A 24698-nucleotide genomic window follows, 5' to 3' on the forward strand; every position below is an offset into this window, starting at 1 on the left:
TCTCAATATTTATTTTACCCATTTTAATTCCTAAATTACACTTTTAAATTAATCCACAACAGTTATTATTCATTTGCCAACTGTCCCCTTGACATTTCTCCAGAGTTAATTCAATCTGTACTTATAAAGAAATATAAAAAATTTATCATGAAAAAGTAAAGTTTGTATAGAGACTATAATATACTTATTAGGTGATTAAATGGAAGTCAATTTTAGTACTAATGTTTGTCCTATCTAAAATGCTAAATGACCAAGTGGGTATTTAAAAAAAAATCATTCTATGCTGTTTTAAGAGTAAGTCTGGGTAACCATCTCCTAAGACTCATCACACATTCTACTAACCATTCTTTAAATATTTTGTCTTTGCAAAAAAGGATACATCTATAGCAATCTAATCTTTGACAAACCCAAAGATACCAACATTAAGGACAAAAATTCATTATTTGGAAAAAACTGTTGGGAAAACTGGAAATTAGTATGGCAGAAATTAGATATGGATCCACACTTAACACCATATACCAAGATAAGATCAAAATGGGTCCATGATTTAGGCATAAAGAATGAGATCATAAATAGATTAGAGGAACAGAGGATAGTCTACCTCTCAGACCTGTGGAGGAGGAAGGAATTTATGACCAGAGGAGAACCAGAGATCATTATTGATCACAAAATAGAAGATTTTGATTACATCAAACTAAAAAGTTTCTGTACAAACAATATCAATGCAAACAAGATTAGAAGGGAAGTAACAAATTGGGAAAATATTTTTACAGTTAAAGGTTCTGGTAAAGGTCTCATTTCCAAAATATATAGAGAATTGATCCTAATTTATAAGAAATCAAACCATTCTCCAATTGATAAATGATCAAAGGATATGAACAGACAATTCTCAGATGATGAAATTGAAACTATATCCACTCATATGAAAGAGTGTTCCAAATCACTACTGATCAGAGAAATGCAAATTAAGACAACTCTGAGATACCACTACACACCTGTCAGATTGGCTAAGATGACAAGAACAAATAATGATGAATGTTGGAGGGGATGTGGGAAAACTGGGACACTGATGCATTGTTGGTGAAGTTGTGAAAGAATCCAGCCATTCTGGAGAGCAATTTGGAACTATGCCCAAAAAGTTATCAAACTGTGCATACCCTTTGACCCAGCATTGCTGTTATTGGGATTATATCCCAAAGAAATATTAAAGAGCGGAAAGGGACCTGTATGTGCCAAAATGTTTGTGACAGCTCTTTTTGTTGTAGCTAGAAACTGGAAGATGAATGGATGTCCATCAATTGGAGAATGGTCGGGTAAATTGTGGTATATGAAGGTTATGGAATATTATTGCTCTGTAAGAAATGACCAGCAGGAGGAATTCAGAAAGGCTTGGAGAGACTTACATCAACTGTTGCTGAGTGAAATGAGCAGAACCAGAAGATCACTATACACTTCAACAGCAATACTGTATGAGGATGTATTCTGATGGAAGTGGAAATCTTCAACATAAAGAAGATCCAACTCACTTCCAGTTGATCAATGATGGACAGAAATAACTACACCCAGAGAAGGAACACTGGGAAGTGAATGTAAATTGTTAGCACTACTGTCTATCTACTCAGGTTACTTATACCTTTGGAAGCTAATACTTAATGTGCAACAAGAAAATGGTATTTACACACATATATTGTATCTAGGTTATATTGTAACACATGTAAAATGTATGGGATTACCTGTCATCGGGGGGGAGGGAGTGGAGGGAAGGAGGGGATAATTTGGAAAAATGAAAAAAAAAATTTGTCTTTGGACCAATTCACATATTCTTTCTTTTAAAATAGCATAAAGTATGTTCTTAAAAGTACAGTGTATTTTCTAAATACTTTCTCATTAAGTTTCCTTTCCTCACATAAAAATACTTTATATTCTACTTTTTTCTTGTAATGACACCATATGGAAGGATAGAATCACTCTGTTTTTCTATAAAAGTACACTTGTGTCTACTTGCTTATGAAATTTCATCAGAATAAAGTTTAAGTATAATCCATTTTTCTCTAGGTATTATTGGACTATACTGGTAACTTTGTGGGGATTTGGTAATGAGCCAAGGAGCCATTTTCATTGATATAATTTTAATAAGTGAAAATCTAAATAAGAAACAGCATATTGGCAAGATTCCACAAATATCCCTTAATATATTAAGCCAACAAACGTCACAAACCTGGATAATTTTTAAATTGGGTTTCTGTAAAGACTTTCCAAATGCTCAATAACATTTTCAAAAGAGGAAAGGAAGGGAGGGAAATGGCATAAGGAAGGCTTACAATAAGAGGAAAGGGAAAGTTTTCCTTCTTCAATGATAATGTTTCCTACATAAACAATTGCTGCTATGTCACCCAAAGAGCTATTTGTCAACCAATGATGAAATGGATTTTGAGGAAAACAATAGATTAATACAAAATTAGATGTCAGGCCATTAGAAGAAACAAGCTGAATGGAAACTCAGTGGGATCTGAGTTTTAATCATATTACTACTTTTAGTTGCTTTCCACTTCAAAGTCTCATCTCTTCTATAAGCCTCAAAGTTTCCTCAATGAATATAAGAATTAAATCAGTACATCTTTCTCACAAGAGATGCTAAAAAGTTATTATAAAAAACTTTACACCTATAAAAAGCTAGAGCAACAATAAGACTTATGTTCCTCTTAAAGCTGAAAAATTGAGTATAAGAGGTACATAGCTGAAATGTGTGGGAGACAGATGAGCTAAGTAATGACTTTTCACAACAAATTATTGAAATAAAACGAATCTATAACCTACTAAAGACAAAGAACTTTGCTAATGTCAAACTACTAACTTTTGTTTTCTAGAATGTGAAAGACGGATAAATTCAAATATCAAGACAAACACCACAAAGTCTAGAAATATGCAGGTACTCGTGTGACATCACAACATACATAAATAGTGACATATACCTGTGTACCATTCTCTGTATTTTAGTAGTATCAGTATATAATGTGTAAAATGGCAAAGACCAATAAGGAAAATGATATGCCTGTGCAAGAGCAAACTGAGTCATTCTAGAACAAATGTTCCAAAATATCTGGGATGCACTCAAAATTTTGGTTTTGTTAAAGGTACTAAAAATCTTTAATATTTACAAAAATGGTTTGATTACTTTGAAAAAAACAGCTATAAAACTAATGTGATTTAACTTAGCTACTCCTCTATAGTATCTGCTATTCATTCTGCTAAATTTTTTCCAATACAAAATTCAATGTGAACACACACACACACACACACACACACACACACACACACACACACACACGAAAAAATAGTGAATTAAAGTGTTTAAAAGTGTTTGAAAGGAAAATGTTTAAAAATCTAAGTTACCGAAACCTTATATAATAGCATTTTTAATAAATCTCTTTTTCTAATAGAGAACAGTCTCCAAAAAGTCTTTTGGATTGAAAATATATATATATTACACCCAATGATGGCCTACTATCCTACACGTACCTACAATTCAAATATATGAATGAGATTTCAACCATTCAACTGATAGAATACTTTCATATTCCATTTTAAAGTACTGGTATGTGGTTTATAAAACACATGGTCAAAATGGCATTGTAGAAGGAAGTAGTATAGTGCGATCCCCAATGAACCAGATTGAATCATGATGGGGAAATCCACAACAAAGTCACAGTGAGTGATTTTTCTGGCCCAATCTTACAAAGGAAAACAGTGGTCTTCAGACACTGGGGACAGTTCTGGTCAGAGTAGAAGTTGTAGATCCATAGCTTGGGTACTTCAATAGGGACAAGTACCAACTGGCAGCTTTGTTGCCCATTATCCAGCTGCAGGTCATAAAGGCAGGGAGACTACTAAGGGACTTGTTCCTGGGAAAGGAGGCCCAGGAAGATATGCCTCAGGAGAAAGAAGAAAGTGCAGTGATGTGCCTCTAATACCTTGAGAGGAATAACTAGGGTAGGAATATCAGACACAGGGGATTCTATGGTTCTTATCTCTCTGAACCAGTAGAGATTCCTAGATGGCTGACAAGGGCTGTCAGTCTGACAGTCTACTGTTGTTCAGACTAATGGGGCATCAATCAGACTTTTTATCCTGCAATAGAAAACTTGTGAGTGCTGAAAACTTGCAGGATCCCAGCCTGGACTGTTCTTTGTAAGGGCCCTTTAAATGGGCAGCGCCACAGCACAACGGGAGATTGAGGCCCGGAAGTATTCTCTGTGGATATTAGGACTGCCCAGTGGGTGGGATCTTGGCCACATTGAGATAGCTTCGTAATGGGTGACTCTCTCGCTGATTGGCTGTGTGTGTGACCTCACAGGCCCTTTATAAGCCCAGTGTGGCAGCAGTCGCTCTCTTTAACCTGGCTCCCTGAGCCAAGCTGATGGATAGCCCAGAGAGGTAAGGATTTTGGTAGTGAACACGTGGGTCTTCAGCCCAGGTGTTCACTAGGGAGCTAACAAGTCAGGGCATTATGTGAATAGGTATAATAAAAGCTTTTAAGATTACACGTGGCTGTTCTTGAGTGCGCTACCGGTTATTAAACTATAGATTCAAGAGATTGTGGCCAGAGACTTTTGAAGGCCTCAGGGGAGGCGAGCCAGGTAGAGTTCACACTGCAAAGGTCAGTGGTCAAAGGTACTCTGTTAGGCCTAGGACAGACTAGTAATTGTAACTGCCAGGAGGGCATGTTACAGTTCTTAAGATCCTGGAATGAGACAACATTCAATACATCAGGAAAATGGAAAAAGGAATCAGCCTACCCTTTCCTTCCAGAAATGCACACTCATAAATCCAAAGTCAGAAGGTAGCTTTTAAGAAGAAACAAACAAACAAACAAAAAAAACAATAACAAAAAACAAAAAGAAAAGGAATCCCACCATAAAAAACTGTTATAGACAGGGATATTCGAGCACAAACCCAGAGGGAAAAAATGACTCCAAAATATCTACAAGTAAAGCCTCAAAGCAAAACACAGCATGAGCACAAATTGAACTAGAATTCTTGAAAGAGATGAAGCAAAAGTTAAAAAATATTTTTGAATGTTTTTCATTTAAATGAGAGCATGAAAAGCAATTACAGCTTGGAAGAAAAAATTATAAAAGGCTAATGATTTGCTATAAGATATACAAAACCTTGCCAAAGCAAAAAAATTCCTGAAAATTGGAATGAATCAAATAGAAAAGAGTGAGTCCATGAGAAAATGGAAAAAAAAAATACTAAAATCAAAAGTGAAAAAATAGAAGAAAATGTAAGGTATTTCATAATAAAAACTAACTAAAAAAATATTAAAGAAAAAATTTTTTGATTAATTGAACACCATGACCAAAACAAGAGCCTACACATCACATTTTAAGAAGTCTTATACCCAAAATCAGAGAGCAAATTCACTAGTCACCTTCTGAAAAAAGTAAAAACTTCTAGCTACATGACAGCCAAAACCCAGAGCTTCTAGATCAAAGAAAAAAGAATTCAAGTATCTAATTCATATATAATTTAGCAGCCACCACTTTATGGAGAATTTAGAATACCATATTCCAAAAAGGCAAAGGATATAGATTTATAACCAAGAATAACTTACCTAGGAAACCTTATAATATAATCTTAATTTTATAATATTAAAGGGGGAAAAATGAACAAAGCATTCCTCCTACTGAAAACATAAGAGCTGTGTACAAACTCTGAAGATCAAACACAGGACTTAGAGAAATATAAAAAGTAAATCTGAATGACCAAGGATAAATAAGTAAACAAAGATAAACTACTAATTCAGAAAGATAATACCTCTGTCCCCACTACCTTTTTGTCACCAAAAGTCAGAGAGTCTAATTAGAAGACCTGAGAGTGATTCTATTATATCTTGATAACCTTAAGAAAAGAATGGAAAGAGAAGAAGAATATATTTAAGAATGAGGAGGAGCAGTGGGGAGTGGCTTATGCTTGAATCTCGTACTTATGAGGGGAAAGAATATATGCACACAATTAAGAATAAAAATATATTGCACTTGATAGCAAAATGAAAGAAGGAAGAATTGGTCACTTAGTCAATAAATATTAACAGCCTACTATGTGTCAAGCACTAGTCTAAGCATTGAGGATACACTTACAAAACAAACAAAAGAGACAGTTTTTGCCCTTTAAAAAACTGACAATCTAATGGCGGAAAAGAAAAGAAAAAAAATCTGAAAAGTGAAGAGAAAGTACCTGATATGGGGCATTTGAAGTCAGTCAGAGAAGCCTCAAAGAAGTATAGTCAGGTAAGAAATGAGATATTTGAGTTTCTTTCTTTCTCCTTAAAAAGAGGTCTGAAATTAGTGGGAAAATAGCAAGATTAAGTAAGATTAAGGGGCAGCTAGGTGGTGCAGCGGATAGAGCACCAGCCCTGAAGTCAGGAGGACCTGAGTTCAAATCTAGACTCAGACACTTAACACTTCCTAGCTGTCCTGTATTAGACACTAACCATTGGCTGGGTTACTGAGGGCTGGATTTTTTTTTTCCAGTTAATCACAACATGCACATTGAAGTGGTATTGAAGGAAAGTAAGGACATGAGTTGGGAGATAGGAGGTATGAATCACCAGGTAAAGAGAATGAGCTAAGACACCAAAGCAAGAAAATATGTATAAGAAATAATAAAATGCTTGCATCAGTCAAAGCAGCAAAAAGGGCCAGAGTGAGTAATGAGAAATGTGAGTGTATGAACACTGGAGAAAGGGGTGAAAGGGATGACCTTATAGAGGTCTTTAAACACCAGATTGAAAAATGATGATTTCATTCAAACAGTGTCAAGGAAACTCATGTCAATTTTTGAGCAAGGAAATGACATGATGAAAACCATGTAAGAAAATTATCCAGAGAGCTGCACATTCTAATGTGATAGAATGTGACTATGATAAGAAGATACTAAGAGGGACATCAAAAGGATGATCATTTTGGTGGTTTTTATTTCGAAACTGTTGGCATTTAAAATTAAAAATTTATTTTAAATAAAAATGTTTTCATTTTTCTATACATGTTGGATTTTGTAGACTTTACAATTTAAACCAAAGAATCAACTTCCCCAAAACTTTTGATATGTTACTTGAGACAAAAGCTATGTCTAATTGGCCTGAAAAGAAATGTAAATAGAAACAAAATTTCATTAATTTGTTACTTGTGGTTCCTTCTCTAGAAATTGATGACATATACCTAAAATTCCTCTGAGATGTGGCAAGACCTTTTTAGAAACCACTGCTTCATTAAAGGTAAATTTCACACAAGTTTTTTCTATAATGTAATCAAGAGGCCTGGCAAGGACAATTGAAAAACAGACAAAAAAATCAGACCAAGAGGAAAATTATCCCTGTTATCATGTAAATAAAGCCCATCCTAGATTCTTAGAGAGAAAAAAGGGAAAACATGGCTCAGAAAACTTAAGCTTTCTACTTTTATTAATTATTAAGGAAATCCACTAACTTCATCCAGGCATGCACACTCTCTTATCTAATACTTTTCTTTTCCATTAAACAGCTAAATCATGTTCATACGCTGTTACTATACAAATATCAACCTGGAAAACTATATCCACCAAGCTTTTTCTCACCTAATCTGCTGAGCCACAGGCAGAGAGAGGCACAGGGAAAGCAAGTTTCTACAGAAGACACCAGGGTATGTCAGCTCCATGGAAAGTAGTCCCACTCAATGAATATGAACACATTTTTGGGGGAATATATGGTGTAAAATAATATAGTTAACATATGGAGAAAATGCTAACCTTTGGGGCAAACGGCTTAAATGATCCTGATCTGTGCTTAAATTCCTTTAGAGATGGCAGGCTTGACAGCAAATCTAAGACAGCAATTTCTATTCTCATCCTGCCTTTTGATCAAGTAATTAGAAAATCTATATAAAATTAAGTTCTCTCAGATTAAAGTTTAAGTGGCATGATATCTGAAAGAATTTCCATAAAAACCAAAGACCTAAAGGTTGCTAATAAACATAGTTATTGATAAATAAAACTGGTACCAGACATTTCTTTCATGTAGAATCAAAGCAAGGATTTCTTTTTAAATTTTCAGTATTTTATTTTCTAAATTTAAGTAAAGAGAGTTTTCAGCATTCATTTTTTTTGTTATAAAAGTTTTTCTTTCTCACTTCCTCCTTTCCTAAGACAATAAGAAATCTGATATAGGTTAAATATGTGCAATTTTAAAAAACATACTTCCTATTTGTCATGTCATGCAAGAAAGACCATATCAAAAGGGAAAAAAAGCATGAGAAAGAAAGGAACAAGCAAGGACTTCAACATTCAATAACTTTTCTAATATTTAGACCATGATTAGGAAATAAGGTACAATGTGTCAAGAAGTTTCCCAATGATGTATTTTTTAAGAAAGGAAGAAGACACCATTAAAAATCTAAGGAGTAATGTGTCTTCAAAATAATATGAATAAATTCAGGAAAAAATATCCTTGAATACTTCTGAGAAAAAGAAGTTGGAATGATAATGAAAATACAAATTCTGAGCCTATTAAAAGGTGCAATACTATTATGATTTTTGCCCATTGTTTGAATCTGATAAATGAAAATTCCCAAGAAATAAATACAAGCAACTTCCAAGAGTTCCTTTTCTCAGAAGTAGCTCAAGCACAAGTGGAGTACCACATTATACCACTTACTATCTTATGCAATACAACTTAATAAACTCTAATTGATTTCCACTAAAGACCAAACTTTATAAAATTTACTGAGAGCACTTTTTTGTTGTTGTTCTGGAATCAAAAGCAATTGAAGATTATTTATAAGGCATAGACTTCTCATTGTCATTTAACAAACGCTATGTTTAAGCACTGTAAGTTTCAATTAAGTTTTACCCCATGACTTTCTTATGAGTCCAAGACTATTTAAAAAACAGTTCCTATTTATAAATACCTAAATTCAATAAAATGTTTGCCCTAAAAAAAATAAAAGCTTCCCTGCAACAAAACTAAATAACTTTAACTACATTACTGAATCAAATAAAATTTGTTATTTTAAAATAAATTAAAATTTTGCTTATCTCTAGAAATAAAGGTACCACTCCTTTCTTGATTGAGGACACCATTTAGACTTACATTATGACTTCAAGTTACACAGTTTTCAGGAACTAATAACTTCCAAAAGTAGATAGATGCATATGGCTGGTTTTAAAACATTTTTTTTTTTTACTTTTGTTGAATAATAGCACTTACCTAAAATTTGGCATGATTTTCCAAACAACATAAAATAAGGATTCTGGGCTAAATGCAGTCTGGCTGCCTTGCCATAAAGCACACAATGTTTTTCTAAACTCTTCTACCAAGGAACTAGAAAAGCAGAAAAGAACAAGAAAAGATGTCATTATTTCTAACAATGTCGTTTATTACCTCAAATTTCTATAAAACAAGAGAGAAATAAAACCAAGAAAACCAAAACCCAATCTCCACATCCTCTGTTTTCCTTTAATTATATCTAACATGAGACACTTTCTGGTATCTCTATTTTGGGGCCAAGTTTGATCATTATGATTTCATAGCATTAAATTTTGATTATTTTTTAAAGCCATGAGCTTTATATTTATTTATTACAGTCACCAATTTTATAATTCAAATATTGCCAAAGCCTCTGCAGTATGCTAAATCCATTTTGCCTAAAAATAATGAAAGTATCACCCACTGAATGGTTGTTAACTGTTATAAAATACATGTGACTACTTACTATTGGAACACAATGAACAGCAACAATTTGAAATTTTCAATTGTGCCTATTAGTTTACATATCACACAAAAAGCATTACCATAAGTCATTTTTTCCTCTCCACTGAAAGCCAGAAAGAATGTATTCTTATTAACTCACACATTGTTATCCCCTTGGCTCCTGGTGTGATAAGTCCGCCTCCCTGCTGTTTTCCCATTTCGTAACTCCACAGCTGGAAGTTCTTTGAAATAACAGCAAAACTGCTGAATATTACTGTTTTAAAAGCAAGGGCAAGGAGGAAAAAATGGTATGAGGAAAGAAATAATATAAGCCTGGGGGGAAAAAAGCAAGTAGCGCACAAGTTACACCTGACCCTTTGGAAATGTGTTTTGTCTAATTTTTTCCTCTCTGAATTGTATATAATGCAACTATTTTCTTTCTTTCTTTTTTGAGGCAACTGAGATTAAGTGACTTGCCCAAGGATGCCAAATTTGAACTGGGGTCCTCTTGACTCCAGGGCTGATGCTCTATTTACTATGCCATCTAGCTGCCCAATACAACTATTTTTCAATCAGCAACTGTTTCTTTTTTTAATATACAAGGTGAATGGAAGTGGGGAAAGGGGTATAGAAGTATTTTCCTGAGATGAATATACAAATTAAAGGTCAACAAAAATTTAAAACTCTTTTCCTCTGTTTTAAATATCACCATAGTCAGTCACTATTCAATTTACTCGGTTATTTGCAGTAGAAGTCATTAACTTAAAAAAAAAAAAAAAAAAAAAAAAAAAAAAAAAGGTTCTATAACAGTGCCTTTCAAACTCTGGAGTAGATGTTTAGTACAGTAATTTAAAATATCCTTAAGATCCCTATCATGAAACTACATTTTGTGTGGGCAACTGAATTAAAAAGTAATTTATAAAAATCATTTCGGGACCTGACATCTCTTAGGCCAGGGAATCTTTAAAGCAAATCTCACTCAATGGTAAACAGTGTTAGAATACCATACTTATATTTATGTTACACACCAATCAAGAGTGATAATTACAATTTCTTCCCTAATAGGATTATACACAGTGGCAGTCAGCACTCTAGGTAAAGTTGAGATCCTTTTTAAAGATAGTTTAAAATTCCTCAAATATCAAATGATTTCTTCTCATGTTGGCACAATACTTACTAGTATCTTCTTGTTATCATATTCCTTCTGATCTAGAATAGAAAGTACTACTTTGACAATTTTCTAAACATACACAAGACAAATAAGATCCAACAAGATACAGAAAATTTCCAGCCACACACAATGAGGAAAATACAGAATCCTTATGGCATTGGGTTAGATTAGACCTATAATGTTACCTGAGTGACTGAAGAATAGCATTCATAAAACATGTGTTCCCCAAATTTCGAAGGCCTGTAGCACAGAGGGCAGTGGTACTTCCCTACAAATTGGAAACAAATAGTACAGTCAATAGGAAATATCAGTAACTGCAAATAATATCAAATTCTTCCATACCACAATACTATTATTTAAAATATGATGCTATATCAAATCAGAAATCAACTTTACAGGGGCAGCTAGGTGGCCCAGTGGATAGAGCACCAGCCCTGAATTCAGGAGGACCCGAGTTCAAATTTGGCCTCAGACACTTAACACTTCCTAGCTGTGTGACCCTGGGTAAGTCACCTAACCCCAACTGCCTCAGCAAAAAAAAAAAAAAAAAAAAAAGAAATCAACTTTACAGTCCAGGAGATATTTGTCAAGACAAGACATTTTCTCCTCTTCTACATAATCACCAAACTCTAGAAAAAGATTTCTCACATCTCTGGAGAGATTCTCAGAAAATTTATGGAAAGGCATGAACAAGGATTGCAAAAAATTGAGAAGGCATGATTCCACACAACCGAGTGTTCACATCAATAAGTAAACAAATTCACTGAGGTATTATATATTAATTTGTTCAAGTTTACAGACAAAAAGACCTTAATATTTAACTACTTATAGCCACTCTAAATAATTACCTGATTTTTGCTTTTGCAAATACATATTAGTTAGTTGTAAATGTCATTCTACTACTGCATGTTCTATTTTTTCCTAAACATTATTTCATGCATGTTTTTAGATATCATTAATGGTCCACATACCTATCAATTTTAATATTGACATAATACTCCAAAATATCATATCATAGTCTAACCAGTTTCTATTGTTGGACAATGATTTTTCACAATTTCAAGCAACATTATGAACATTTCTGAACAAATTACTTTGCTTCCTTTTGAGATTATTCCCTTGAAACACACACAGCCAATAGCACATCTATTACATAATGCAAAGTTTCTTTCCTGAGACAAACATCTACCCATCACCCATTACATATAACTACCATTGCTTCACATCATCAATACTTTGTTTTTGCTTTTTTGACATATTTTCCCTCACAAAATCTAGCTCCCATGCTTCATCATAGTAGTGGAGGTCATTCTGGGTTCTCATATCCTCTACCACTGAAGCACAAGCTCTAATTAATAAACCTTGTTTATGCTGATAAGACTTTGGAGATGGTCCCAATGACTGTGTATCTACATTCTGAGAACCAGTCTCTAAGTGAGGCTTATCAGCTATAGGCTGATTACAATAGGAAATGAATCTTTTGGTTAAGACTATGCCCTTCATAACAAAGTAACCATATCCAAAAAGAAAACATTTATCTGACCCAAACTGTTCTTGAAAATGTCACGCTTAATCTTACTGATCACCTCTTTCCCTTTATAAATGCTCACAAATTATGTCTTAGTTATATGTAACTCAATAAAATGTAACTAAAGTGGCATTCCTGAAACCCCCTTTACTCCTGGCAAGAAAACCAAGTTTGACCTTGGGGAATGTCTCTTTAATAATAACACAGCTCATGTTCTGTCCTCACTTAGATAAATATGTAAATAACTGAATTTGGTTAATTTCGGTATTTGAATCCCTCATGTGCAAGCAAAATACAACTTACAAATAAGTCTGAATGTACCAAGAACAGCCCTCATTTCTGAGTCAGTTTTAGCAGGAGAATAGGATCTCTCCTAGCCTATCCTGTCTCACTGCATCTCCCACATGTTTCTGAATATTCTCCTTCCTTGAATCTATGCGTTGGAATCTCCCTAGTTTCCTTCAAGGTCCAAGACCTATACCACCTTCAATAAAGAATTTTTCAAATCCTGTCAATTTTTAGTGCTATTCTCCCCCAGGTCACTTTCCACAAACTTATCAGCAAATTTACTGTTTCCTGCCAGTAAAATGAAAGCATCTGCATGGCCAAGGATTGTTTAGTACTCTCATGCCAAGTAGAATGTCTGGGACAAAAAAAGGTCTTTAATAAATGCTTATTTTTGAGGTGAATTCCTCATTATAGGATGGCAGGAGGAGGGAGAGGATAGCAGGAAAGCTCTTCTACCAATCCAAGTTGGCAAAAGTTCTGCAACTTAGACTTAAATAGCTGCCTAAGGCATTGAAATGTTAAATGACTTGTCCAAGTTCATCAATTGAAATTGGAACTGTGATCCTAGGGCCTTGAGGCTAGTTCTCTAACCATCATAGCATACAGCATCGTGCAATTACATAGCACAAGGAAAAAAATGGATTGGGAGTCAGTCAGAATTCAAACCTATGCCTCCTATCCATTATTTGGGATCATAGGACTTTAGAGCTGAATATGCCCCTCAAGTAATGTGGTCCAGGCAACTTCAGTCTAGAGAAAACCTTTTAAGGACTGAAACAATGCTGGCATGTTTATTAGAATTAAACTTTAAAAGCACAAACCAAAACATACAGTCCTATTTAGTCATGTTCCCTTTATTTATCCTACTATGGTTAAGCTGCTCTCCAATAAACTTAATTTGTTTTAGGTTAACCAAGTATTTAATATTTTTGCCACTGTTGAGACTAGAATCTTTTCATTCCATTTATGGAACTATACAAAGGAAGTACAAAATAATATCTGAAACAAATTAATAAAATATACAACTAACTATGTGCATCAGAATAATATGGCACAGAGCTGTTGGAGGTCTGAGGGAAAGTGATTACAAGAGCAAACAGGGGCAGTCTTTCAAAGTACAATCTTGGAAATGCATTTGTTACAACCCAAAAAGTTTTATGGAAAGGTACTAAAAGCAAAGAGGAAAGAGAGCCTGCTTAGAGGCACAGGGATGAGGTTGCTTGAGAGACTGCCAAAACATCCCTAAGCTTGGTGGCAGGGAATTAAGGGTCAAGAAAAACCAGGAGCTAAATGCTGAACTGAGTAAATAAAGGGAAGTGCCAAAAAGCTGGTAAATGACAGCCATAAAGACTTTGAAAGAACAGAAAAGAAGATGGGGGATAAAGAACAAACTCTCAAACCTATCAGATATGTATGGAGATTTGGAGAAAAAAGAGCGGCCCCTAGGAAAGAGGATCATAGAGGATTTAGTATTATGAGAAAAGCCAAATTTCCATTAAATGGAGTTGGAAACTGAGTTTGTTCACAATAAGAACCCAGGTTCCAAAAAGCCCCAATGTTATTGGCAAAGCTGAGTAAGAATGAAACTGGGGAAGAGTATGAATGATGAAAATAGATTGAGGATTTTAAAGGCTATAAGCATGTTGCTTAAAACTTATGTGGACCAAAATCAGAAAACCATTATAATAGAAACAGAACTTATTGAAAGAGTAAGTTCATTAAAACTTTACAGAAATGTCCAGAGAATTGGCTCAATTTATTTCAGTAAAGAGTTTTTGGTAGATGAATTCATGTAGTTCCTGCATGTATTTTATTTAGGAAGTAAATTTCCAAGTACTTCATGCATTTATAATCTTTTAAATGGAATTCCTCTGTTTACTTCTACTGAATTTTGCTGGTAATATGTGTAGATTTATTTTACATCCTACAACTTAAATTGATTCTAATAATTTTCTAGTGTTCTAAGCAAATTATTATATAATCCACAAAAACCAATTTTTTTCTTTGTTTATGCTTATTTTTCATTTTCTACTTATTGTCTTATTGTTCTAGCTAGCATTGCTAGTCCTGTATTAAGCAGAAGTAGTGAAAATAGGCATTCCTGTTTTACCCTTGCTCTCCTGCAAAGGCCATGAATTTATCTTTATTATACATAAGAATCAAGAAACAATGTTATAGTAAGAGAAAGACCCATTTATTTCTGTTTTCTCTTTTATTTTCTTTCCTTTAAAAAATATCCCAGATTGTTCTATTTTGCCAAAAGTTTATTTTATATGTATTAATACCATCATGACTCCTAACCAGCCTTGAATTCCTGGTATATATCCATCCTTTGTTATAGTGTATGATTTGTGATATTTTGCTGAAGTCATTTTGCTAATATTTTATTTAGAATTTGTTACTGTGAACACATGTAAAATGTATGGGATTACCTGTCATGGGGGGGGGGGAGGGAGTGGATAATTTGGAAAAATGAATAAAAATTAAAAAAAAAAGGATTTGTTACTGTGTTTTAGAAGTTGTTTGTATGTTTAGAAGTTGTTATTGTGGTTTTTTTTTTAAATTGTCCTTGTTTTAGGTAAGAAGATTATTTCACAGAGGAAATCTAATAGGATGTTTTTCCCCTATTCTTACAAATAGTTTTTTGCATGAGAGTAAAACAAGTTTTTCTTTATATATTTAATAGAATTCATTTGTAAATTCACCTGATTCTGTTTTTTTTCCCTTTTTCTTTTGGAGTTCATTTGTGGCTAATTCAATTTATATTCTGAAGAGCAAGGTATTTTAAACTCCCTATTTCTTCTGTTAATCTGGGTATTTTATGTTTTTGCAACTAATTATCTATTTCATTTAAGGTATTTGTTTTATTGGTATGCAGTTGGGCAAATAATACTCTTTCCATAAAACAAATCCATATTTATTTCAAAATATAAAACCAGATAAAATTATTATTTATGTAAGTTTTCTGAAGAATTTTAATAGTTATTTTTCCACTATCAGTGGAAGGTCCTGAATAACAAAGTTAAAGAACTAGACTAAGAGTTTTTAAGACATATCTAAGAAGTATTTTTAATAGTATTTTTTCAGCGCGCCTTAAAAAAAGATACAATTTTGAAGCAGGTCATCCTCCTGTTCTTGAATTGACTGAAAAATTCAAGAAAGTAGATCCCTAGAACACTTAGAACCCAAGAGTGAATTTGGAACACAGTTTAATTCTTCTAATTCCAAATTGAGTTTATTTCCCATTAAACTATGTTCCTTCCTATTCAGATCATTTAATATAAGTAATGAAGTACAGTAAATTTTCATCTAAATATAACTATCAGCATTCCAAAAATTTTGGGGATTTCTCATGTATAGTTTTCTGGATCACCTTTCTGTTCCAGGCTTTGAGAGTTAAGGGAAAAAATAAGAAAACAAAGGCAATCCATTTATAGTAACAATGCCACAATATATTTTGTGTAAAACTATATAGCACATGAATAGTTTTTAAAGCTTCTTTGGGTCTCAAACATTATATGAGGAAGTTAGGACAAATTTTATTTTGAGATAAGGAAACAGACTAAAGGATGTTGTTCATTGACTTGACCAAAAGTTTTAGGTTATTAAATAATGAAATTACAAGTAATTCAAAACCAGATCTCCTGACTTAAGTATACTTCCACTTACTTGAATTTATACTTGGATAAGTATATGTTTAGTGAGAACATTTATTTGTAGATTCTACTCTGTCCATTTTCACCTCTCTAATCAGAGAGGTTCCATGGCACCTAGATTTTAAATCTATCTGTATATCTCACTTAACGTCTTTTCAATTTCTTATTTTTCTTCATTAGCATTTGCATAGTTCCAAAAATTATAGTTATAATGCACTCAAAATTCAGTTTCAGATTAAAGTAATCTTCAAGAAGCAAATTGCAGTGTTAGAAAAGTGTCAATTAACTTATTTCAGAACAAAGTTTAATTACTTACATTTACTTTTTTTTTAATTTAATTTTTATTTTATTTTATAATTATAACTTTTTTTTGACAGTACATATGCATGAGTAATTTTTTATAACATTATCCCTTGCACTTACTTCTGTTCAGATTTTTTCCCTTCCTCCCCCAACCCCCTCCCCCAGATGGCAGGCAGTCTTATACATGTTAAATATATTACAGTATATTCTAGATACAATATATGTGTGTAGAACCGAATTTCTTGTTGCACAGGAAGAATTGGATTCAGAAGGTAAAAATAACAGTTTACACTCATTTCCCAGTGTTCCTTTTCTGGGTGTAGCTGATTCTGTCCATCATTAATCAATTGGAATTGGATTAGCTCTTCTCTATGTTGAAGATATCCACTTCCATCATACAGTATCATTGTTGAAGTGTATAATGATCTTCTGGTTCTGCTCGTTTCACTTAGCATCAGTTGATGTAAGTCTCTCCAAGCCTCTCTGTATTCCTCCTGTTGGTCATTTCTTACAGAACAATAATATTCCATAACCTTCATATACCATAATTTACCCAACCATTCTCCAATTGATGGACATCCATTCATCTTCCAGCTTCTAGCCACTATGAAAAGGGCTGCCACAAACATTTTGGCACATACAGGTCCCTTTCCCTTCTTTAGTATTTCCTTGGGATATAAGCCCAGTAATAGTATGGCTGGGTCAAAGGGTATGCACATTTTGATAACTTTTTGGGCATAATTCCAGATTGCTCTCCAGAATGGCTGGATTCTTTCACAACTCCACCAACAATGTATTAGTGTCCCAGTTTTCCCACAGCCCCTCAAACAGTCATCGTTATTTGTTCCTGTCATCTTAGCCAATCTGACAGGTGTGTAATGATATCTCAGAGTTGTCTTAATTTGCATTTCTCTGATCAATAGTGATTTGGAACACTCTTTCATATGAGTGGAAATAGTTTTAATTTCATCATCTGAAAATTGTCTGTTCATATCCTTTGACCATTTATCAATTGGAGAATGGCTTGATTTCTTATAAATTAAAGTCAATTCTCTGTATATTTTGGAGATGAGGACTTTATCAGAACTTTTAACTGTAAAAATGTTTTCCCAATTTGTTACTTCCCTTCTAATCTTGTTTGCATTAGTTTTGTTTGTGCAGAAACTTTTTAATTTGGTGTAATCAAAAATTTCTATTTTGTGATCAATAATGGTCTCTAGTTCTCCCTTGGACACAAACTCCTTCCTCCTCCACAAGTCTGAGAGGTAAATCATCCCATGTTCCTCCAATTTATTTATGATTTTGTTCTTTATGCCTAAATCTTGGACCCATTTTGATCTTATCTTAGTATGTGGTGTTAAATGTGGGTCCATGCCTAATTTCTGCCATACTAATTTCCAGTTTTCCCAGCAGTTTTTGTCAAATAATGAATTCTTATCCCAAAATTTGGGATCTTTGGGTTTGTCAAACACTAGATTGCTATTTTTATTCACTATCTTGCCCTGTGAACCTAACCTATGCCACTGATCAACTAGTCTATTTCTTAACCAATACCAAATGGTTTTGGTGACTGTTGCTTTATAATATAGTTCTAGATCAGGTACAGCTAGACCACCTTCATTTAATTTTTTTTTTCATTACTTCCCTTGAAATTCTCGACCTTTTGTTGTTCCATATGAATTCTGTTGTTATTTTTTCTAGGTTATTAAAATAGTTTCTTGGGAGTCTGATTGGTATAGCACTAAATAAATAGATTAGTTTAGGGAGTATTGTCATCTTAAATTATATTCGCTCGGCCTATCCAAGAGCACTGAATGTCTTTCCAATTATTTAAATCTGACTTTATTTTTGTGGCAAGTGTTTTGTAATTTTGCTCATATAATTCCTGACTCTCCTTTGGTAGATATATTCCCAAATATTTTATACTATCGACATTTATTTTGAATGGAATTTCTCTTTGTATCACTTGCTGTTGGACTGTGTTGGTAATGTATAAAAATGCTGAGGATACTTACATTTACTTTTAACAACTTGCTGTTCAGAGATGAGTTTTCCAAAAGTTTCCTTTTCCTATGTCTGTCTGCTGTAAAAACTGAACTATAAAGAAATAAGTTAAACATTACTATAAAATATAAACAAAACAGATTTAAAATTTTTAAGATACAAAAGTAATTGACTGAAACTCCAATATCAGGGTAATATTTACATATCCTTACTCCCATACACCCATCCTCCCCTTTTAGGGGTATGAAATGGATGAAAGCTGACTTTAGCTAGAAAGTCTTCTCTTCCTGCTATTTCTCCCATCTCTTTCCCTGTACTCCAATATGTCACAGATTTCCACCTCTCACGATGTTCGTTCTTCTTGCATCAGAAGTTTCAGGTGGGAAAGAAGAGCTTCTGAACACAAAAAAAGATTGGGGTGCACTAGGTTAATATCTTTCAAGAGTTATAATTTTTAGTTCAAAATGAACTTCTCAGTGCTTTATAATACCTTCCTGAAGAATTCATTCAAAATGATGTGACCACCCTAAAGTAAATATAGATTAATATAAAATTAGTATAAAAGTTCTAAACTAAGATAACTCAACCTTTTTCTAGATAAAAGGAATGCTTTGCATGGAATTTATCTAAAAGCAATTACTTGTCTTTGAGAAATTATTTAAAAGTAAATAAAAAAATCACTTTTAAGTTACCATATATATAAGGCTAACCAATTAAAAAGCCATAGAGTAAGCTAACATTTTCTACTGATGTCTGATTTTTCCTCCTCTCTTGAAAAAGGTTTTTGTTGTTACACTGTGACCAGTCAATTTCTGTAGAATGACTACATAAATAATAACATTACAAATTCCAGTGATATCCAATTAAATTTATAATCACCAATTAGAATCACTGCCAAAATTCTAACATATAAGAATGATAGATTTAGTACTGAAGGAACTGTATCAGTGTTTTGATACTGAAATTGTTTGTTTGTTTAAGGTAAATAAAACATTAGTCTAAAATATAAAACCCATTAGATACCACTTTTTTATTATGTTTATTATTATTAGGTTCATATCTTTAGTGGTTGAATTTTGGAGCCTAAAACTAACTAAAATACAGAGAGCTTATCCAGTTTTATATATAAAAGTATTATTTTAAAATCAAGAGCTTGATGCATATAAAGAAAAAAAGAAATACTACTTAGTATACCTAACAACAGCAAATAAACTTCAGCATATAAACTGTATAACTTCACATATTTCTTCTCAATGAGGGGAGGAAGGGAGAAAATATGAAACTCAAAGTTTTTGATACAAATATTTAAAAATTGTTTTACATATAATTGGGAAAAATAAAATGTTAAGTTAAAAATGCTTGTTGATAAATTGTTTTATTTTGTTCATTTAAAATTACCTACATTTTTAATGCTAGCTAAAGTGATTCCTAAAGTTGTCCAAAGACTTCTTTGATCTCTTCTATTTTACCGAGGAAGGAGCAAACAGTGAAATTCTTCACTATTAAAATGGATAATTCAGTTGAAGCAATCAAATATTCAACTTTTACAGATTATCTTATCAGACAGTAAAAATGTCTGGAAGTTTCTATATGGCATGCCTAATGTTTATATCTTATTTCTTCTTTGCCTCAATGTCTTACAGTCAAAGTTTCTTTTCTTTTGCATGTAGGTTTTACTTGTTTCTCTCTTTTCTCAAAAATATCACTACAAAAGCAAAAATCAGTCAACATTTCTTCACTTGGTAATATCAGAAATTTGATTTTCACAACAATCCTATGAAATAGATATTACACCCATGCTACCTTTCTGAACTCTGGAACCAATCCAATATTTCATTTTAAAAAATGCAATTAAACAATTTTTCATTGCAGATTTGAATCTATCTTGATGAAGCTCAAGTACCATGACACAGTAAAAAGAGTAATAAATTTAGCAGTCAGAATATCCAGGTTTGAATTCTGTCTTTGCTACTTGCTCCTTGTGTCTTCCTAGTCACTTTGGACTGCAGTTTTCTCATTTATGTAAGGTTGTAGCCAGGGACAGAAGTGTCTAGATGATATCTAAGGTCCCTTCTAGAATTATTATTTTTTTTAATTCGCTCATTTCTTTCTTCCTCTTTCCACAATAAAGCACACCTATAATAATGATTATCTGCCCCAGTAAAAACAAAACAAACAAACAAAAAAAAACACCTGAGGCTTTAAAAAAAAATCTTCACAAATACTGGCAATCCAATACAATAAGCATTTATTAAACAAATTCATTAAGCTTGGGAAAGTATTTAGGCTCTAGCAAGAGATACTGAGTGAGACAAATAATCCATGGAGTTTTTTATCTGCTAAAATTATCTTGAAAAGAAAAAGTGATTTTTCCATCAATATTTTTAGCACTTTCATTAGGCTACATTTGCTTCATTTTTTTTTAAGAGAAAAATAAGTACACCATAAAAAGATACTATGATATAATAGCCACTAATTTCAAAAAGTATAAAGGTAAAGCAATATACTTTATTGTGTGACCATTATTCCAGAAAATTCTAAAACAAAAATGTTAACAATTTTCATTACCAAGTCTCACAATTATCTTACAAGTGATAAACTGAAGGAAAAGCCAATGATTTTGAGGTATTCGATTTTCTTTTAAAAAGCTTATGGCTAAATTTCCTAAAAACTGAATACCAAACCATCTAAAAAATGACAGTTATGTCTATTATATCATAAACACTAATGCAATGTATTTCTTAGAAGAAAGGCTTGAAAGAGAACAAATCAGCAAATATATTTTAATGCCAGAATTTGAGTTTTTAAGGTTTTATTTTTGTTTCTCTATTTTACAAAACAAATACTCATTTCCTTTGATTACATCAAAAGAGAGTTGGTTGCCATATCAGTGTCTCCAAAAACTGAACAAGGTAACTGTTTAATTAAAATACATGAACTACTACTAATAAGGACTAAAGAATCACAGGATCAACAAGAGCTAGATGGGACCTCAGAAATCATCAAGTTCAGTCACCTCCAATTACAAATGAGGAAATTGAGGCCCACAAAAGTTAAGTAGCTTGTCCAGTATTATAATCAGTAAATGTCTATGGCAGGTCTTCTTCAGTAAAAGGTTAGCACTCTATGGCTTTTCTAGTCAGCTTCATATAAACTGGAGGATATTTCCTTTAGAGGTGAAATTTTAAAATATTTTATCAGTACCACCAAATTGAGTGAGTGCTTCTGGAATATTAAAAAACAAACAAATAAACAAACTTTTAGTGAATTAACTGCAAAGAAAAACAGGTAGCAAGTTACTCATGACAAAGAATGACTAACAAGTTGTAAACTTCAGTTGGTTCTTGGGACAAATTCAGAACTACAATGACCTTTAGCACTCTAGAGAACTGTTGGTTGGACTTTTACTCATAGCTTGAAGCCCAGAGGATGGCAACTCCTTTCTAATGTATTACATGTCTACTCTAAAAAAAATTTATGTATATATAGATGTTTTGAATATATTCTAATGGCTGAAGGCAACTCACAACTCCTTCACACCTACTGAAGTGACCTTCTGGTCATGCTATAAAGGGAAACTGAAGAATTTACTATTTCAACATTTATACTGCTGAGATAACTAGACACATAATTAAAGTTCCTCCTTTTTAGAATGAATTTATGTATCATTGGTATTATTAAATTATCCTTTGATTAAATGATAGAAGGCACACTGACAAGAATCAACCCAAACCACAGATAATTTTAGTTTATATATTCTATATGTCAGTGGCTTTAGAAAACAATTTTCAAATATTTCCTTCTTTCTACCTGCACTCCCTGAGCAGCTCCTCTGAAATAATTGCCTGTAGTTGGTTGGGTATAGTTGGTTAAGAAATAAAGACAATAAAGATATGAACTAATAGATGTATAACTGACACATCAGTGAACATCATTTATAGAGATAAGAATCATGCTTTTATAAATTTTCAGAGATTTATATATTTCAATTATACTAGAAATATAACATTTATAATATTCAATAAGGGGGAAAAAGTAATTTTAAATTAATTTCCCTATACCAGTGGGTGTCAAACTCAAAGAGAAATGGGGATCACTAAACCACACATATGGATTCCTGCAAGTCAATATTAACTTTGAAAATTACATATTAATATTATTATCCATGTTCTATTGTATTTTTATTCATCATGTTAATTTTTCCCAATTATATTTTAATCTCGTGCAGACCTATTGGTAAGTGTCAGCTTTTCATCATTCAATTTTTCATCTGTTTATATATTACTTACTTTTCCAAGTTTTGTAAGTGTTCTCTGACTTTCTGTACCAGTCCGAGCTTGGTATCATTTACCACAAAATCATCACAACGATAACTGCGAGGAAAACATTTATCAGAATACATTAGAAAATCATAATAATGATATAATTCAAAGGTTTAGCTACTGCCAAAATGATCACATGTTTTTGTGGGTACTCACAGTCGGTGAGTTTTTAAAGTAGAACTGGAATCTAATGGAATGCTTTATGAACACTAAATATATAACTGTTGTACAGAGGTCTATTGACATTTTTCTATGTATATGGATCATAGTTTTGCTACAAAGGCTTTACAATTTATCTTTCCAAAATGAAACATGGCATGTTTTTAGCTTTTTAATTCTCTTAATATAAAAGAAAAATGTAGGAAAAATACAAGTCCTATTTGTGTTACTATATGTAAACTAAAGATACCAAATGTGATTATATGGAATATAGCTTAGATCAAGGGATTGGAGGAGGAATATTTAAATGAACAGAGAAGAAACCACATATTTCAATAATTTCCATTTTTACTGGAACTTAAATAAAAAAGTACAATTAAAACATGAACATAACTAAAGTTTCAAAATAAATTTTAGGTAAAAGTAATTAAATTCACTTTATATAAGTTTCTGAGATGGGAAAAGGAGTTATACCAATAACCAGAAATAGTCTTTCTCTTTGAAGTATAAATTCTTGGAAGATATGTACAAAATGTGTGAAACAATGACTGTCCCTCTAAGAGATTGATAATTACCTTGAAGAAAGAAAATATTTTTGCAATGTTATTACATAAGCAAATATTGTGAGAAATTACATTTAATAATTCCATTACTAATGCTGTAATAATGAACACATTTTTGTCCTGGGACAAAGCCAACATGAACAAAAATAATTTTCAATGATACCAACATATTTTTCAAAGTATACAGGAATCATGTATAATCATTTATTATAACCACTGCAGAATAATGAATAACACTGCTATTCTTAACTGACAAAACATTGGAAGAATTATAATTTTACAGAATTCTAGCTTCTAGTCAATAAATATTTATTAAATATTTCCTATGTGCTATATACTATATCAAATGCTATGACTAACTATAATGGCATCTGCCACAAAAAAGAATTCTCTAACTTCTTCCTCTCCCAACACTCTTATCAGTAATGACTTTTGCAATCATATTACTTTATTTGGATCTAATGCACTTATATCTTATTTTGTATTAAAGTTACATATATATGTACGTGTATATATATATATATATATATATATATATATATATATATATATATATATACACGTACATATATATGTAATATTTGCTATTAGACTGTAAATTCCATGAAAGTAGAATGAAATCACATCTTATCTAAGTTTTGTCTTTTTCTAGGTTGAATAAAATGCTCTGTGCATGTTGGCGTTTAATAAATGTCAGCGAATCCAAATGTATTTCATATACCTGAAACTTGCCAAAATAAAAGGAGACTTGCAAAAGTGGGATAAGAATAGGAAATGGACCTGTGCTTTCATTGGTATAAGGAACTCTTGGAAAAGAAATCCCCTCAAGAATTACATATTGACACTGGTGGTAGAAATATGTAATATTTGCAACTAATCTTCTAAACTAAATATTTTCTTCTGAAAAAATGCAAGAAATAAGCTGAGTTTTTTAGTTTTTGTTTGACAAGCTTCTGTGGTATGACACTATATCAGTCCCA

General features: G+C 32.5%; 1 protein-coding gene across 4 annotated transcripts in view; it reads right to left on the reverse strand.

The window, feature by feature from the left end:
- The window catches only part of USP3 (ubiquitin specific peptidase 3), a 131572-nt gene that overhangs the window by 48405 nt on the left and 58469 nt on the right, over positions 1 to 24698 (reverse strand). For all 4 annotated transcript variants that reach the window (XM_074294877.1, XM_074294876.1, XM_074294879.1 and 1 more), the window contains 5 exons: positions 22964 to 23047; positions 18686 to 18767; positions 11081 to 11163; positions 9885 to 9998; positions 9242 to 9355 (listed from right to left, as the gene is read on the reverse strand). In XM_074294877.1, the coding sequence (XP_074150978.1) occupies positions 9242 to 9355; positions 9885 to 9998; positions 11081 to 11163; positions 18686 to 18767; positions 22964 to 23047 (477 nt within the window). The remainder of the gene's footprint in view (positions 1 to 9241; positions 9356 to 9884; positions 9999 to 11080; positions 11164 to 18685; positions 18768 to 22963; positions 23048 to 24698) is intronic.

The sequence above is a fragment of the Sminthopsis crassicaudata genome, chromosome 2, assembly GCF_048593235.1.
Source record: "Sminthopsis crassicaudata isolate SCR6 chromosome 2, ASM4859323v1, whole genome shotgun sequence".
NCBI lineage: Eukaryota > Metazoa > Chordata > Mammalia > Dasyuromorphia > Dasyuridae > Sminthopsis > Sminthopsis crassicaudata.